Consider the following 19,384-nt stretch of genomic DNA (forward strand, 5'->3'; position numbering starts at 1 on the left):
GGCTACCGAGTCGGTGGTATCCAGTCCCGTCTGGATAATTTGGGTCGCAGCAGCCTGGGCATCAGAGACAAGATCCAAAAGACCCTGGGGAAGCTCTGTAAACGAAGAGGAGATGTCATCCATCAGAGCATGAATATACCTCCCCAGGATACAGGTCGCATTAGTGGCTTTTAACGCCAGACTGCAGGACGAAAAAATCTTCTTCGACTGCGCCTCTAGCTTTTTTGAGTCTCTGTCCCCAGGCACCGTCGGGAAAGAACCAGGCGCTGATTTGGACGAACAGGAGGCCTGCACAACCAAGCTCTCCGGCGTAGGGTGCCTAGATAGGAAACCAGGATCAGTTGGAGCCGTCCGATACCTCCTGGCCACGGCTCTGTGAACTGCTGGGGAAGATGCCGGCTTCTTCCACACCTCTAAAACCGGATCCAGCAGAGCGTCATTAAAAGGTAATAGAGGCTCCGCCGCGGCTGAGGCCGGATGCAACACCTCTGTCAAAAGGTTTTGTTTCGCCTCCACCACCGGCAAAGGCAGGTCCAAAAAACTAGCTGCCTTCCGTACCACTGTATGAAAGGAAGCAGCTTCCTCGGTATATTCCCCCGGGGACGAAAAGTCCCACTCAGGGGAAGTGTCCAGCCCACTGGCCGACTCCAGTCCACGCAGCCCATCACCCGAGTCCTCTAGCTCTCCTTCCTCTAGGGCTCGTTGGTACTCCTGCTCCTCTAGTACCCGGAGAGCACGCCTCCTTGAATGCAGTCGTTGCTCAATCCGCGGAGTCGACAACACCTCCGCCGAAGTCGGAGATCGGCGCCGATCTTCCGAAGCCACCGACGCCGCATCCGGCGCCACAGGTAACTTCGGCGCCGACTGAAGAGCAGATGAAACGGATGGACCCACCGGAGTCACAGGCCGAAATCTCGACGTCGACGGGATGGAAATCCCTGGGGCCAATCCCTCCGAAGCCATCGGAGCGGCCACCGGCGCCGACACTGGCGCCGAGCCCACGTTCCCAAACGGGAGAAAGGGCATAAAGGGTGCCGGCCGAAGAGGCGCAGGATCACCCAAAGAAAAGGCCAAAGGCCCAGCCGGAGCACCCCCTGGAGCCATCTGTTGGAAGATGGCATACATCGCATTCAAGAATGCGGAACTATCGGCTCCAGGGGTGGGAAAAGCCGGATACTGGGGTGCCTGACTCGGAGGCGACCCCGACGCCGGCCTCGGCGTCTGCGCCGGAGAAAACACCTGAGGCTCCAATACCTCAATCACCGACGCCTGTCCAGGCGAAGTTGGAGACGTCGGAGAGAGCAACGGCGTCGAAGGATGCGGCGTCACCGTGGGGCTGACCTCCCATGTCCTCCGGCGCCGATCCGGAGACCTGGAACGAGCCTCCCTTGAATGACGCCGAGATTCTCTACGGCGCCGGGAGTCTCGATGACGCCGATGTCTTGGAGAAGACTTTTTCTTGTGATGCTTCTCCTTTGACTTGGCCATAAACAGCTTCGCCTCGCGTTCTTTAATGGCCTTCGGATTCATGTGCTGACACGAATCACAAGTCGAGACGTCGTGGTCGGAGCTCAAACACCAAAGGCAATCGGAATGAGGATTCGTCACCGACATCTTGCCTCCACACTCACGACAAGGCTTAAATCCAGACTTTCTCTGCGACATTATTTCCACAGAGAAAGAGTACGCAGCAAGATATACACTGTAACCGCAAGAGTAACAGTTGCTCCCTCGAAGATAACCGTTTCGAATGCACGGAAAAAAGGGAACTGACGTCCGCACGTCGTCGAGGACCTCTTATTGCCTGTATGACGTCAGACGGCGTCGCGTGCGAGACAGTGACGTCCTCGTCGACGTGCAGAGACTAGTAAGAAGATTTCCGTAGAATGCTGGCGCCATGGGAGTATTCATGAGGTGAGGAATCCACAGGTAGTTGTATCCATCAGAAACATATATTTCAACTAAGCCCTTCCAATGAAAATAAATCCCATTTTAAACTTCTCACCAACTGGGATGATTTCTGTAGCTTTTGGAATTAGAGGTGAGTCTAATTAAGCTTGTATTTCAACATAAAAATGTTTCCCATTTAAACATCTGACTGCCGTTTCACACAATGCATGCAAAGAATATGCAAACCTGAGGAGTAAACTGCAATAACCAGACACATTTATTACTTTTTTACTTAAAACAACCATGCTGAACAAGTCTTAAAATGTCAACGTTCGTATCTTTTAGGGTCTAAGGTTCCTAATGTCCGACTGCAACAATATTTGGTTGAACTATTGGACATTCTAGCCAGTACTGAGAATTACAATGATTGAAGTTAGGAGCAAAGAGTGGGGTTATTGATATCCTGCTAACTTGTAATGAAAAATATGTGCCTGTACTTGATATAAAGCAGAGAGAAAAAACACACAGTTCTGAATGAACCATCGCCTGAGACTTAGTAAGTACACGTTCCCCCCAAAAATGGAAGGGCAACTCCAACTATAATCCAGTGGGACAAAAATTGAGCTTCGATAGTCTGGCCAGTGACAGTAATGTAACTACATAAGATTAAAGATTGTGGAAGGAGCGTTAACCACAAACAGACGAAATCGGATATTAAAATGTTGTTGCAAGTGAAATATCTTGACCTATCGGAATGTCACAACATATAACAAAAAATGGCAACCTGTTCAGAATGGCTGCTTTAAGTTAACAAAAACAAGTAGCTGAAGAAGAAATAAGAAAAGAAAACATCTAAAAACCTTGTCAAACAGTACCGTGACACTAATTCCCAAACTGTTCTCTTTTTTCGCCAGTTCTACTTCAAAGACATCGCCAGGTTTGAGTGACGGCATCGGAGAAGGCTTTTTAAAACTCATTTTGTGAGTTGAGTTCAATGATGAATTTTCCTGTGAGGGAAAAAAACACACAACAGAACAGTTTCCTGGTAAATAACAAGAGAAATCATAACATGCCATAAATTATATGCTGCTAATCACCACAAGCCATGCCGAAGGTGGCGAACAAATTTATCTTTTCTAACAGAAAACAACAATCAGGACCCTTTTGTACAGGATGATGTGAGCAAGTTGTTAAAAAAAAAAAGGTCTAACAAACTCAGAGCAAAACACCTGATTAGCTGTCGATTCTCCATTACGTATTCTTAAATGTCTTCAGAAGGGGGAAATCAACTTGTTTAAAATACGTGAAACAGAAAATGGAGCTGACTGCGGGCGTCAGAGGAGCAAAACCAGAGCATTCCCTCTAAAAACATTAATTTGACAGCAGGTATTGCGCTTCTATAGCTATCCCAACAACTGTGATTTTGCCATCATTACCAACCCCATACTTGCATCGTTTCCAGGATTTTTTAACAGAGAAGTAACTGTACCTGTTCTCAAGTAGGTGATATACATAGAATAAAGTATCTTTCTTACTAGAGTCTCTGGTTCCCTCCGACTAGGTTTTGCTGTGGTCAGCCCCAAGGCAACCCTCCCTGACTGACTGACTGACCCTCGCTCTATCCTTACAGTACAAGCAAGGGGATAGTGATGTTTCTTTCCTCTACCATAGCTGCCGCATGATCGTGGTCACTGGAAGAAGGTTGGTAGATATTATCCTTACATATCAGATACAACCGCAATAGCTTTCTTGGTAGTGAGAGCTGAAGACGGGACCACACATATATTAGCATTTTCCACATCAGTTTTATTCCAGCACTATTTGGTTGTCTGGGAAGGGAGGCCGGCAAAGAATGTACATTTGTACAATAATAGGAGCAAGGCTACAGATCAGTGAATGTATGGGGGAAAAACTGCTTATCAATATGCATGGGGATATGCATCAGATTATTTGCGCTATGGAAATACTACCAATCGATGTATGCAAAGTAGAAATCTTAAATTATGTTAATTCAATGCAGGAAGTCTGCTGGACTATGCATGTTTGTCAAAGATTAGCAGGGGAGGCAAGGATGGAGCTCAGCTGCAACCAAGGAAGCCGCTCAGTCGGCTGATCCCAGCCAAAGTAGCAAAGGCCTGCTCATAACAAATCGTGAACGCATTTCCAACTGTAGGAGCTCACAGACGACTAAATTGAGAGCCCATCTACTTCTTTACAAAAGACCAGAGTTTCTCCACTGTCCCAGTATCCATCCCACAACTTACTAAACCATACCCGCAGCAGTGTGAGCCTCACTTGAATCCGGGGGGCTGTAGTGCCGAAGGGCCCGGCGGGATAGAAGCCTAAGGTGGGATTGACACTTCTCCTACTATCGAGCTGGGTACAAGGGTTAAGAGAGCCCTAAGGACTGTGATGGTCTGGGACCTAGGCCCGAGTGCTAGCAGACACTGGAGGGTTTCTGCTGCTTTCAGTGTGCTCCCTGGTTTTGCAGTCCGAGAGACTTCTTGCAGAGCTGTTCTCACCCCCGTATCTAGGTGGAGGAGAGTGCAGAGACCACACCTGTGACAGAGTGCCACGAGCGGCTCAAGCAGAGGAAGAGGTATTCCAATTCGCAGTGCTGGGATGGACAGGTGCGTCGTTGTCTTCACTGGTGGAACCAGGTGATAAAGTCAGCACGGATTACTAGCACGTTCTATAGGCCCAAGAACCAGTGTCTGGGCTGCAAAGGTGAAACCCAAGTTGGCAAAAATGTTCCCTTATGCTATTCATAATGGGCAGGCTATACTCTCAAACCAGTCGTGGATGGGTTTATTACTCCAGATGGAAACAAACTTGAAGAAACATACAGGCCAGTTCAAGAAAACACTACTTGCTATTCTCGATACTAAAGCAACCCTTGAAACAAATATCAACACTCTGATCACAAGAAATTATCAGATTTCGTGGATGACACAGAGTCTACATTAACCGCACTATGCCCTATGGTACAGGATGTGCAGAAACAACTACGACAAGTGGTTGTGGAGGCGAAGGAACTCCAGGGAAGAGCAGAGGATGCAGACCGCTGCTCCAGGTACAATACTATTCACCTGTCAGGCCTTACACAGAACTCTTTCTGGAGCAGTGGCTAGCAGAGACAATATTGTCTGGCAAACTTCCATGCTCTTCTCCACTAAGAGAGTGCATCTCATTCTAAGGCGTCCGCCTCGGCTGAACGCATCTCCTCGCCCAATTGTTGCAAGGCTGCTCAATTATAGTGATAGGGATTTGCAGTTGCAACTCTTCAGAGCCAAATGGCCCTGGAAACACTGTACCTGCATACCCAAATTATAATGCAACTGTCCAGGTCCAAAGAAATTCCAACTTAGCAGCCTAGAGACAATTGTGTGCACTGGGACCACGGTAAGCTCTCCTATTGCCCTAACGGCTACGAGTAGTGGAGGGGGAGACAACACATTTTTCCACTCTCCATAGGAGTCCTGGACGTGGCTGCACTCTAAGGGTGTGGACACACAACGTGAGAATGAGGCGACAGAGGGGACCTGGGAATGCAGGAGAACTCTGCAATGGCGCAGCAGACAGACTCATAGCGACCCCACAGAGGAACATGCAGCTGAGGCGAGAGCGCAGATGGTGGCGATCATGTCTGAAGTCCTGGGCTCGGAGCCTGGTAGGGACTCTGAGGCGCACACCAGTGACTCAGGTGCCTCGAGTGAGGCACAGCACCATAGGCAGAGCCAACACCCAGGCTGGCAGACGACTTCTAGAAATCAGGGACCAGGAGGACCTGCAGTAAGCATATGTTACATAATAACGGAGTGAACCAGCAACAACCCGATGGCCATGGGTAGCTTGCGATACATAACAACAGTGGTCCAGTCGGAAAGACCAATCCAAACGACAAGGCTAAATCAATCAGCATATCCTCCCCTTAATTAACAAAACCAAGAAGTAGGGGATAAGAAATATTAATATCAATACATCATACTATCGATACTTATCACACACAAGAAAGTAAATGCCTGAATTTGTTTTATATAAACGTAACAATAAGAAAACATTTTATTACATTTTTTACATGGTTGCACCAGACAGAAAGCATAGAAAAAAAGAAATGCTCAAGAAAGAGTGCCCATGAGTGAAATTAAATAAAGCTATAAGGAAGACATCATAAACATATCATAATCAAATACAAAAACCACAAAAGCCTGTAATTCACAGCTGCTGTACAACCTGAATGTAAACTCACTGGGAAAGGGTAAGTATTTCAATCATAATTGCCCTTAGGTGGACCAGTTAACCAATTCAGGCTATGTAAAATTTTGACATTTCGACCCAGTGAAAGGGAAAGGGGCCAATTGCAGCATCACCAGCGGCTCTTCATCAGGACTCGCTAATAGAATAGAAGGGCACAACCTGGACTCCTTAGTCTTCCGGTAAGAAAACTGCAAGAACTGCTCATATAGCGAAGGCCAGCCGGCACCTCGTTCCCAGAGGAACTAACCGGGTCCCTTAAGGGTAAAGGCCCCTGGAGACAGGTGGAATGATAGAGTTCACACAAATTGTCCCCTTCGCTCTAAATGCAAATACAGCAAAGATCTACGTGATCACTCAACGAAGATGGAGTCTTATTTTGAAATTAATCCCTCAAGCTCTCCGTTTGAAAAATGCTACTGCTCTGTCATTCCAAAAATGCGGTTCAATAAGTCACGCGTCCTCCATTTGCGATAAAACCGGTCAAATACCTCTGTCTTCACAAAAAGCAACAAGAATGCAGCTCCGTACGCTGTGTGTTCGCCACTAAAGATAAAAATAGTCAGACGTCAACGTGCAGTAAGCATATGCATATATACATTAGAGGCAGTGGGGGTGATGGGTCCCGTAGGGGCCTATGCTATGGCAAGACCATTCAAAGCACAACATCTTGCAACTGGTCATGCTCCTGCAGACACAGGAGGATGGGAATAGGCAGGCTTGGCTGGAGGTCCACCTCCTGATGCACTCTGGCAAACATATGAACTGGTTTGGACAAGATACTTGGGCAACACAGCCTTGGATGGAGAGTTGGAAAACTTTCATATTTCGGCCACATTTGGCAATGTTTTATGGTTATCCACTGCTAGAGAGAGGGGAATGCTGAATGACAGCAATGTGGAAGGACCAGTGGGGGTCTGGTCACAAAATGCTGCCCTAACACAAACGGCTAATGCACTTACCCATAATTACATGGGATGTGCTGGGATTTAATTCTCCACCAAAGTGTTACAATGGACAGGCATACATCAAACATGAAAAGCCTAAGTGGTCTTCATACAGGAGAAACACCTAAGGAGCACAGAGCGGCAAGTGCTGCAAAAGAGGTGGAGGGGGATCACACATTCTACTCTGCATACATGAGAGGAGTAAACATATGGATTCTCCCAGGGGTACCATTCCTGTTTCACACTGAAATGGTGGATAAATAAAGAAGGGCCCTACATACTACTAATAGGGTAAGTGGATGGGAAGGACATCGCTTTCCCTAATATATATGCACTCGATATAGACCAATGAACATTTTTAGATAAGTTGGCCCCGTTCCTAGCCAAAGTTGCCAACTACCCCCTAATGATGGGAAGAGACTTTAATTGTGTCACCAACACGGATTTAGATGGATCACATCCACTGCTGCTGGGGCCACACCTCATAGAAATGCTTGGGCGGGCTAGGGCTTGGGTGACACGCTGTAATTTAGTGGATGCATGGAGATTGCTGAAACCTTTCCTTAGAGAATACTCATACTATTTGGGGTTGCATTCCCTGTACATCCCCCTTGATACAATCCTTTGTAATGCAGCACTACACACCTAAGTGCAAATGGCAGAATACCTAGCCAGAACACACTCAGACCAAGCCTTGTTAATGCTAACACTACAGTGGGAGAAACATAGGCCCCCGATATCAGGTTGGAGGCTCCATACAATGCTGTTGTAGGACCCGGTCTTCCATAACAACATTGGTGAAACCATTGATAACTATTTTAAGTAGGATTAGAGAATGGAGGCCTCTTGCTTGTGGGAATGGGAGGCTTTTAAGGTGGTATTGCGAGGAGAATGGGTAGAGACTATGTGCGGGGTCTGTGCATAATTATTGGAGGATATTGTGAAACAGGAGTAGGTACTCAATAGGCTGGAAAACACTGTGAACCAGAACTCTGCCACTGAACCTAGGCTGTGAGAAGAACGTGGGTCACTGCTGACCCTAATAGACAGGTTGTGGGGTTATGGCTATTGCTCTTACCTCTTCAGGGAACATGACAGGTACAATACCTCTGGAGTGGCTGGCCAACTCTGATAAATGGGGCTCCCAAATACTCAGTATCAAGAATGCACGTCAGCAGGTGGTATACTCACAAGTAGAAATAAATAGGGTCTATTTCATTTATTATGCACAACTATACACATAGGGCAAAGAGTGTAGATCACAATTAATTCATACCTATGTTATGGATGTACACTTAGCATGCGTACTGGTTATGGAGATGAAGCCAATGGATAAAGCCATGTCAGAGGAGGAAGGTAGAGGGGCAACCCGGGCTATAGCACAGGGGAAGTCCAGGGCATTGACAGCCTCCCACTGGAGTTCTACGGTGTCTATGCAGGTCGCCTGGCCGAACTGTGTAATGCTGCTAGAAACACAGTGGAACTCCAGAGCAATATGTCTGAGGCACTTGCCCAAACCAGGGAGAAACAGTGAGGAAGTTCGGTCTTCTTCCTATTAAATTCTGAATAGAAAATGTTTACCCACATACTGGCAGATAGACTGATACCCAGAATACAAAAGTTGATTCACCTAAATTTGGCAAGGTTCATCCCTACACAACACCTTTCAGAATAAAAGGCAATTGATATACATCATTGATCACTTTGCAGTACTCCGTAAGTCAGCACTTGCATTGGCAATATATATTGAGAAGGCCTTTGCCTCACTGTCTTGGGACTACCAATATTTGGTGACGGCAAGCATGGGTCTGAGCAGCAGATTTCTCCATTCAACCAAGTAGCTTTATACAAACGTGGTAACCCAGGTGAAAACAGGCTGCATCGTGCCCAACAGCTAAGTAGTGGGTAGAGGCCCCGTGGAGAGTTGTCCACTGTTGCCAATGCTGTTTGCGTTGGCATTGGAACTGTTATCCAATGTACTGCGACACAGTATACACTATCATGGACTCAGGATTAATGAGGCACCCATCAACTTGTCCCTATGTGCCAATGATATGTTTCAGTATATGCTGGGCAGCCTAAGATGTCCAGTGGGCGATTGGGGCACTGAGGCAAATTGGGAAATTGTCGGGACTGATGCTCAACTGGGAGAATTCCTGTGCTTTTTGTCTCTGGAGTGCTGCTGGGGGCACTAAGCCCACTGCTTTGGAGGACTCACTGAGGTGAGCACGAGGCACAATAGAATATCTGGCCATCGCATCTATCACACGCCACAGCCATTACTGGATGGCAGCATCCTAACAGCTGTGGTTTAACTGCGACTGGCATTTAGATTCTGGCTGCCTCTATCATTTCTGAGTAGAATAGCCTTGATTAAGATGGTAATCCACCCCAGATTACTGTAACACTTCTCCACCCTTCCCATAGTAATTCCTAGAAAAGTGTTTTGGGCAATTGATGCTTTACTCCTCCAACTTATATGGGGCACTTGATGGAAACGAGTGGCTTTAATGAAACTGAAACTACCCTTCTTGAAGCGGGCTCTGGCAGTGCCAGCCTTTAGCTGTATTATCTGGCGGACTGCTGGAGACAGCACTACTCGGAAGAGTCTGGGGTGATAGCCTGGATGTCCAACCACAGAAGGGGGGCGCATTAGCGGTTGACTCCGGCAGGCCTTTCACACAAGCCTAGGAGGGTGGTTCTCGTAAAAACACTGCAATATGTATGGAAGAAGGCATTCCAGTACCCACAGACCTGTGTGCCATATGTTCGGGAACTCCAGTTGCAGACTCTGCTTGCTACATCACACGGCGACAACTGGAGCGGACTCCCAAACTGGCTAGAGTTGGGGCTGACTAGACTGGGCAGCCTTTATATAATATGGAGGCTCCAGCATACAATATTATGCTCCAGGGGGAATTCACTACAAAACGATACTGGTGGCAAGCGGGCCAATGGAACCTCAGACGCACAAGGGCCTGCAGTGCATTTGTGAGATCTCTGCAAATCGCAATGTAATGTCACTCCTACATAAAGCACTGCAGGAACAGGCCAATGTGTGACTGGGTGAACTAGGAGAATACAGAGAACAAAACCTGGTTGATGAGATAAATGACACAGGCTGGACAAAAATATTTGAGCACACCCAAGCGGTATTACGCAATGCGCATTTTATATGAATCCACTATTTTTACCTCCAGAGAGCACTCATACCGAAACGAGTAAATCTCATGTAACATAACACGGGTGCGAACAATGCTGCATTTATGCATGTGGTGGGAGACTGCCCAGCCTTACAACCCTACTGGAATAGAGTGGTAGAGACAGAATCAATAGCAATGGGAAGGCAGATCACCGACACTCTGGGAGCATGCCTACTAGGATGCTCCACACGACAGAAAACAGAAACAGTCGTAAATAGAATCATAGATTCGGGGTTCATACTTGCCAAATGACACTAGCCTTGAAGGCCACTGGCAGCCTTATTTTGCAGACATGGCTAACAGAACTCCGTAGATGGGTCAGTTATAAGGCAACTGCATCACAGCAAGAGGTTACCTGAGGGCTGCGGCCCCAAAGTTGGCATGAGGCCTCGGATCACATACTGACCGACATCACTGACTTAGGGAACCAGGGGATAATAAGGAGCCCAGCAAACGATGGTGAAACACTACCAGAGCACCGCTAGGCGAGGCACCTGTGATATGTGTACTGGGCCACCTCTGCATGCAGGCCTTCACCTCACATTCACCACAGGCAAGGACCTCAGACATGACCTCCCCACGATTCTGAACAGATGGGTTGTTTGCTCGCTACACCTGTGTCTTTGCTGACATCACTGCTGACTTCGGCTGTGGCCCCACTGGGGTAGGACTACGACCCCCAGCATACCCTGTGGACCAAGGAGGGGGTTGGCCGCACAGACATGCTCAAAAGCGCTGGACACTTCCCACAGTGCAAGTTTCTGAATAGACAGTTGTTTGCTCGCTATGCCCAGATCTCCACTGACATCACAGCTGACATCTGCTGTGGTCCTGCTAGGGCGGCGTGCCCAGGCGAAGACTGGGCCCAGATGCGCCCATCTTAGACCGTCACAGCCCGACAGAGACGAGGCTGGGCCTATCCTTTTATCTCCTAGTTTTTGCCCTGTACTGATTTGACTGCGGCCCTGCTGATCATCTGCCTTTTTGAATGGTATCTGTAAGTGGGTTTAAACCTCTCCCAAATATTATTATTTTGTTCAATATATTCTGTATATATGTGACCGGATGGGGAAAAGAAAGGAAATTATGACAAGTAGCCTGATACACAATCAAAATACCTATGTACAACTATCGATAACTTCTTGGTAAGTGTGGTAAACCTTGTGACAAACAAAATAAATAATTCTGTTCCTATTCTCAGTCCATTGAATGCGGGACCATTACCCAAGCAAAGTATAAAAAAAAAAAAAGGAAAAAAAGTGTCAACACAAGAGTCAATTAAGTCCAAACAGGCATTGGAAATATTCGGGACCCCTGATTTACATTCCATTTTACCTTCAATTGTTGATCTTTGTGAGTCTTTGAGGAACCATCCCGGTGATCTCCTTGATCCTAAATTACACCCTGTTCATGATGGTCTTGCTTCTATTGAGCCTAATTTATTTCAGTGAGTTAAACCTGTGGAAGGGTGCTTTAGCAAGGTAGAGAAGGTTCAACCACACAATTCCATTCACTTGCCCTCCCGAGAGACATCTGTAACCTTGAACCCACAAACTTCCATGCAGACTTCTATTGGAACAAAGAAACAAGCATTCATGATGGGTCTGCTATTTCAAACGTGCCCATTATTTCAACCGAAACTACACAACCCTCACTCCAAGATGACAGCCCCCCAGCTTCTGCATCACATTTGGGTACTTGGGGTGGAATTAAAGTCATCAATCCAGCCCCGCTAGTCATGACTGACGTCCCTCCTGCTTCCTGCCCTTATGTCATTATCTTGGCAAATGTACTCCGGTTGCCGGCTGGCTCTATGGAATCTTCATGGCCCCTCAGGAATAAGGTTCCAAGATCCTTTTTGCATGGTGAGGGGGGTGGCATCAGATCTTTAGAAGGGGACTATTCAGGAGATACTTTTATTATAAAATATCACAATCCTAAGATTATGGGGGACATTCTTGCCCAAGTAAGAGACAGCATGGTAAGGTCTAGCCCCGTAAAGATATTGCCACTTGTTTTTATAGGCAGTTAGAACCTGTGACCACAAGGGGATATTGGTTCACGGTTTCAAATCATTTACATACCAGACCCCAACCAAAATTTTCATGACAACTTAAGAATAGGTATAAGGTTCTGACTGGTATGGAAATCAACGATTGACTGTATATAGTGGAGAAAAACAGGGTTTACAGACTTTAATGGACCTGGCGGCAAATATTCATAGCCAAAATAATTATTCATTGAACCGGTGTGGATCAAATACCCATCTCTCAAGTATTAACAGGGGCAGTCAGACCATGCAACCTATATCTTGGAACATTGCAGGGATTCGTAACAAACTTCAAAGTGAGGATTGGCTGTCTTTTTTTGGGCAATTTGACTTAATGTGTTGCCAGGAGACCTGGGCCTTTGATACTACTGTTATCAATGAATTTAGGTCTTTTTGCACTATTGCAATTCCATCTATTGCAGGAAGAAGGAAAAAGGGCCTAGTTAACATTGTGGCATGTACTATTAGGAAATTGGAAGCTACATTTTTTGTATCAAGGCCATGCTATCAAATGTTAAATTTGTATCTGCCAAAACAGTTCGATATTCTTTTAATTAACTTTTATTTTAATTTATTTCAATACTCTCAATACATAATTATTGATGAGTTGGGGAAGTTAATTTCAGAGTGTGCAGACAAGGGGAATAGTTACACATCAATCATATGGGCAGGTGATATTAACTCTTCCAAATGTTTGTGTGAAGGGGACCGTACATGGTAATTTACAAACGTTTAAGGAGACAGCGCTGGCCACTGTGTACACGTCAAATATGGTGAAGCCCTAAATCAATTGATTTTTTTCACACAATCTAATCTTTTTGTCTATTTTCCAGAGAAAAGGTAAAGCAAGCCCACTCACATTTATAGGAAAAGGTAAGGGTAACACAATGGATTTGGTTTTGCTATCGAGGGACTTAGTTCAGTATCTTGAGGATTATGAGGTGCGCTCACTTCCATACAATGACTATAACCCTGTCACCTTCCAATTTTGTTCTTTTTTCAGCAAAGTAAGTGTGGTAAGATTACACCCTCTGTCAGATATTCAGAGAACAAGGAGGCCGATTTAAAGCGGGGCTCCTTTGATTCTTAATGACTTTATCTTATGACGACTCTCTATGAAGGATGAGCCCAAAAAAAACCTGGACACTTATGGGGATTTGCAGAGTTATATCCAGTGGGCTGACCTCAAATAAGCCACCTAAGGAGCAAGGGCCATTTATGGTTCAGGTCTGAGGGCACTGCGGCTCTTAAAGCTCCTAAGGTGGCCACACATCTAACCCCAAATAATATTGTGGCAACTAGAGAAGCACAGATGGAGTATAAGCAAGCACTTTGCCAAAGGAAACAAGGGCTAAAGCATGGGGTGATCTAAACAAAGCAGCACTGCTAAAAGATACTGGACTTTTATGGGAAATAGTCAATCACCCCTTCTTTTCAGACAGTTCATCTCTAGAGATCGACTTTCACATCCCCGAACAAGATTGGGTTCATCATTTTTCCCTTGTCTTTAACCCTGCTAAAAGGGAGGGCCTGGAGAATAAGGGATTTGGGACTGTTTTGTACCCTGCAGATTAAAATTGGACAATGAGCTTGTAGATCTAGCCTCTGTCAATGAAGCCATCTTGGGTGCCGCAAATGGGATGGCACTGGCCCAGCTGGGGTACCAATCATTTAAGCACAACGTAGAGTTCTGGGCCCAGTTAGCTGTAAGTGTGTGGAGGGCTGCAGTGAAGGATGGCCTGATTACTTGATGGAGAGAATCTATAATAGTACCCATCTATTAAAAAAAAAGGTGATCGGAATTCACCTGCATGTTACCGCCCAATTTCGTTGATAGATTTGACAATGAAGATTTTATGGCAGGTCATCTTGGGTAAACTGGAGACCTGGGCAGAGGTTAATTCCCTTTTCTGCACAGCTCAATATAGCTTCTACCCAGAATTAGGGACCGTAGCGCAGGCCAGTCATCTCACACTTATCCTAGACAAACACATCAAGGCCAGGAGAGGGGCCCTGCATATGGCCTTCATGGACCTCTTTTGTGCCTTTGTTCTGGTAGACAGGGATTTGCTCTGGGATTCGATGGAACAAACAGGAGTTGATGCCCCCAATTTGATCTCATAAGATGCCTACATTGGAACTCCACAACCAGAGTATGGTATTTACGAACTAGGGACTGTACACCTCTGATAAAGGTGGTTATTGGGGTTAGGCAGGGTTGTATATTAACTCCCTTCCTTTTAATATTTTAAATAAACTCCTTAAATACTGTGTTAAGTGCGTATAGCAAAGATGTCCCCAGAATTGGTACCCAGGCAGTCCCAGGTTTGCTGCATGCAGATGATGCTGTTCTTTTACCTTGTACAGCAAACAGATTTCAAAAGCTTTTACATGGTTTTAATGATTTTATGTTTAGACTTGAACTTAAAGTGAATCAGCCAAAGTCTTTTATTATGTCATGTGGTCCTAAAAATACTAAGTCAAGGACGTTTCATATTTAGAGGGAGACCTATTGATAAATTATCTACTTTAAGCTATTTAGGTATTTTATTGGATGCTAATGAGCGATGAATTAGGTTAATGACCCAAAGACTGCAAAAAAATTGGGGCGGCCAGGGATGCTATTTTGAGATTCGCCAAAAGGTTGAGTCAAAAGATGGTGCAGGAGATGGTTCAGCTTTATAAAAATTAAATGTTAATCAGTGGCACTCATAGAGCCAGGGTGCGGGTTTAGGCTGCCCCAGAGAAACTTCAGGCAGTTGAAAATAGTTTTTTGTGTAGACTCTTAGTTATACCTAAAACCACTGAATTTAAACTAGGCTTCATAAAGGATCAAATCAGTTTGGCACCCCCTTCTTTTATGGTTAAAAACATGGAGTACTCCCTTCGCACAAACTTCAAGAAAGGTTTTACGGGATTGTTTAAGATTAGACAACATGACCACTGTACCATGGTAGGCTTAAATAAAAATCATCATCTACAGTCTGGGCTGTAGTCATCCTTTTGATAGACCTAAAAATATTATTCCCACATCACAGTTTTTTTTTTTTAAAGGGACCTATGATTCATATAGAGAGGAAACCAGACTCGAGATATCTTTGGATATGCCATCAGTTATCAGGTACATGCAAATTTTGACATCCACTGGCATGTAGCCTTATCGAACGTAACTAACTAATCTAGAGCATAGATTTTATCTCACCAGTCTGAGATTGAATACAGTCCATTTCCTTGTGGCATTTCCAATATAGGCACCTGGCATGCATCTCTTCCATGCTGTCTTTGCGATGCTGCCTCTACTCAATTTGCCCTGCACTTTATGCTCTTTTGCACACTGTATGACTCACTCAGATTGTGTTTTTTGTGCCCAATTATCCTAAATAAGCATTTTACATCTTATAAAGTGGGTTTGATTCACCTGTAGAGTTTATCCTCTGTTGAGATTTGCACTGCCTCTCTTAGCGTTATTATTGCTGCTATTATATCACGAAGAAGATAAGCCCTTTACTTGCTAATTAGACAACTGATTTTGGTAGTGCACCCCTAGCTCTATTGTTTCTGTTATTACATTAGGTGATTTTATGCGTTTTAACTGTTTTATTGAACTGGCCTTGTAATTATGTTTTTCACAAAAGTTCTTTGTTTTTTATATGATTTAATGAACTTAGTGTTTTTATCATTTATCGATCTGTATGATGATGTGATGGATTTTACCTTTGTGCTCTTATGGTCATAATTAGTGACCGAATAATGTTATTTGACTGACCTCCCCACCAATACCACCTCCCAACACCATACCCCCATACATTGTGACATCCCATCCCATCTCTAGCAGAGTGTTAGTTGTTCTTGTTTATTGCTGAATACTATCACAGCATGTAAACACTCTAGGTTTTCCTGGCAATGGTTGGTGGTACAGCTTTGGACAGATGAGGCAGTGCAATGTGTGGACGCAGCAGTCCCGTCCTCAGATAAATGAAGGAAGGATTGAAAACATGTGCCAGCAAGTGTAAAACTCAAAAACATGTTTGTCTGTTTTGTTTTTAAATAAAAAGGATAGGTAACGAGCTTACCTACAGACAAGTCCCCACGATGTTGCAGGAACAAATGTCACCTTTCACAACAACCTGTACTGCTCTGAAGGGGAGGGGACAAGGAACAAAAAGGCTGCAGTTCTGTCTCACCTAGACCTGCCTACTCTTAGAGGTGAAGGATCAGCCCTGCTCAGTGAAGACATTTCTAAAGAGAAAATTGCACCTGTCATATCGAACCTGAAAAAGACCGCTTTACTGGTGAGTTTTACAAACATGCCAAAACATAGTTGAGTATTAACCAGAAATGAAGGTCTTCACTGCTCCATCTACCACCTTAAAGGTCATATGAAGATTCTGTTAAACATCCTTGTCAACAGATTCAAACTGGTAGTATCTAGTCTAATTCACCCAGCCAAAGTTGGGTATGTACCAAGGAGATCATAAAATCACTTACAAACATTTGCCCTCTTACTGTGGCATACTAGAGGATCTTTTGGTTATATGGCTGCCCACTCATTGCACATAGAAAAGAGTTTGGATAGTGTACAATGGGGATATATTTTTTTAATCTTAGAGAGGGCGGGTCTGATTAATTACTAACAAGTCCAGGCTGCACAATACACCAACTTCACAATTAAGTATGTTGCAAGGGCAGCAAGTGTCCACAAGGCTTGAAGGTCGAAAAGCCAAGAGATAGGACGGCTTCCCTTCTATACCTACTGATTGTTCTGGACACCAGTTGGCTGTATAATTTTGCCTGTGGCTTCTAAAAGGTTTCATTCAATGTTTATGTGTGACAGTGATGTGGCACACTGAAAAGTGCACTCCTTTGGACAAAACTTCTGTGTTGTGGTACCTTGAAAACAGGCAGGGCCCCTCGGAAGAACAAGTTACTTAGTTTTGGCAATGTTCTGTCTCGTAGTGTCTACCTATTCGCAGATTCCTCACCTTTTGAATAATCCCCAGATGTCAGATAGAGCCTGAAACCTTTCCATGGTACCTCTTCTTGCCGGAAGATGGCACTGTGCAGCTTCATAAGTGACATGATTAGCTGAAATGGGTGTCTCACATAATGACGTCAGTTGCTTTCAAGACCATCTGCACCTCCAGCCATGTAGCCCCAAAAGCAAACTGACGGGCCAGTGTGCAGATTCCTAGATCTTATTAAAAGGTAGAGTCCAATCAGAATGTGGAGGATGGGAGGGTTGGTGAGGAATCTACAGCAAGACAGAGTCTCTACCAGAAAGAGCGTTATCAACGTTAAGTAACTTTTTCTTCTGATAGAGACTTCTAGCCGCAGATTCCTCACCTTTTAACTAGATACCAAAGCAGTACCCAAGAGTCAGTGGGCTGCGAAGTGACTGAAACTAGAATGTCCTGCAGAACCAAGTGGGCAAAGTGCCTTTCGGCAGAACTGACTGTCCAGACAATAGCACTTCAAGAATGTATGGAAAGATGCCTAGGTAGCTGTCTGGCAGATGTCCAGGAGAGAGACTGCGTGCCAACACAGTGGTAGAGGCTTTGGCCCTCGTGGAATGGGCTACCAGCCCTTCTGTGGGCAGCTGATTCACTAATATATGGCAGATCTTAATGCAGAGCACAATCCAATGAGAAATGGTATGTTTATGCACAGCCCTGTGTTTTTTTGTTTCAGAAAAGCCCACAAAGAGCTAATCCTCTACCCGGTAATCTTTGGTACAATCAGTGCAGAAACTGAGAACTCTTTTGGGATCTAAGCAATGGAGTCTCTCCTCCTCCTTGGAAGGACGAGGTGGAGCATAGAATTCTGGCAGGGTGATGTTTCAACCAATGTGGAAAGTCATCCAAAAGTTCAGTAGAAAGGATGTCCTAGTTTGCAGAATCCACTTTTTGGAGAAAAAGGTGGAAAAACAGGGCCTGAAGCTCACACGTCATGCCAGGGTATTGGCAACCAGGAACACAGTTTTGATAGTGAGAAGTTGTAAAAGGACACCTTTGGAGCAGCTCAAATGGAGTACACATTAAGTAGGGAATGACAAGTTTGAGGTCTCATTGGGGCATCACATGCATTGCAACCCTTTCAAAAAGCGTATCACAAGTGGTGATTTAAACAAAGGGTATTCATAAGGTAACTGTAAGGAAGCAGAGGGGACCGAAAGAATGAGACAAACAAAAAACTACATCAGAAAGTTCGTCCGGAAGAGGGCCAATTTGACAAACAATGCAACAAACTTCAATTTTGTCCCATTGACAGATGTATAAAGTTTTCATTGTCTGCGGCCAAGATGACATCAACTACCTCCATAGGAAAGTCGAAGGTGTTCAGCTGTTGCCAGACAAACTTCACCCATGATGATGGAGTTTGCAGAGGCCGGGTGAAGAACCTGACCTTTCTGTTGTGACAGCAGATTCTCCTGGAGGGGGAGCCTGATTGAATGGCAGAAGCTGAAGCCTAAAAACTCTGGATACCATACTCTTTGTGCCCAGTCTAGAGTGGTAAATGACTTGGGCCTGGTCTGTTGGGATTTTATTGAGAACTCAGAGCAGGGGTGGTATTCCAAATTTACTCGAAGTGGAACGCATCTCCGAGAGGGACCCCTTGGAAACTCACAAAAGTACTGACATTGCGTGTTCTCGGCAGTGGCAAACAGATCGAGCCATGGTGTTCCCCATTACTCGAAGAGACTGTTCACCATCTCCAGATGTAACTGCACTTGTGATCCGTTAGGTGGCGATGGCAGGGTTCGCCCACCATGGCGTTCAACAAGCCTACCATGTGATTTGCCACCAGGAGTAATCCCTGGTTGTCCAGCCAGCTCTAGAGGCACAAGGCAAAGGGTCAGAGACCCCCACCATGCCCTGTTTGTTGCAGTACAGCATGGTGGTGATATTGTCCATAAGCACCTTTCCCGGCCTCCCCTTGATGAATGGCAGGAAGGCTTTCTGCAGCAAGAAGATGCCGCCACTGCAGATCCTTCACAGTCTTGTCTGAAATCTGGATATGGTCAGAGAGGTGTCCTTATTGTT

General features: G+C 45.3%; 1 protein-coding gene across 9 annotated transcripts in view; it reads right to left on the reverse strand.

Annotated features, from left to right (window-relative positions):
- PTPN13 (protein tyrosine phosphatase non-receptor type 13) overlaps positions 1-19,384 on the reverse strand; it is a 1,045,801-nt gene that overhangs the window by 372,014 nt on the left and 654,403 nt on the right. For 7 of the 9 annotated variants that reach the window (XM_069236135.1, XM_069236122.1, XM_069236127.1 and 4 more), the window contains exon 25: positions 2,751-2,897. In XM_069236135.1, coding sequence (XP_069092236.1) covers positions 2,751-2,897 — 147 coding nt within the window. The remainder of the gene's footprint in view (positions 1-2,750; positions 2,898-19,384) is intronic. The other 2 variants (XM_069236143.1, XM_069236114.1) reach the window with 1 other exon arrangement.

Source organism: Pleurodeles waltl, chromosome 1_2 (genome assembly GCF_031143425.1).
Source record: "Pleurodeles waltl isolate 20211129_DDA chromosome 1_2, aPleWal1.hap1.20221129, whole genome shotgun sequence".
Taxonomy (NCBI): domain Eukaryota; kingdom Metazoa; phylum Chordata; class Amphibia; order Caudata; family Salamandridae; genus Pleurodeles; species Pleurodeles waltl.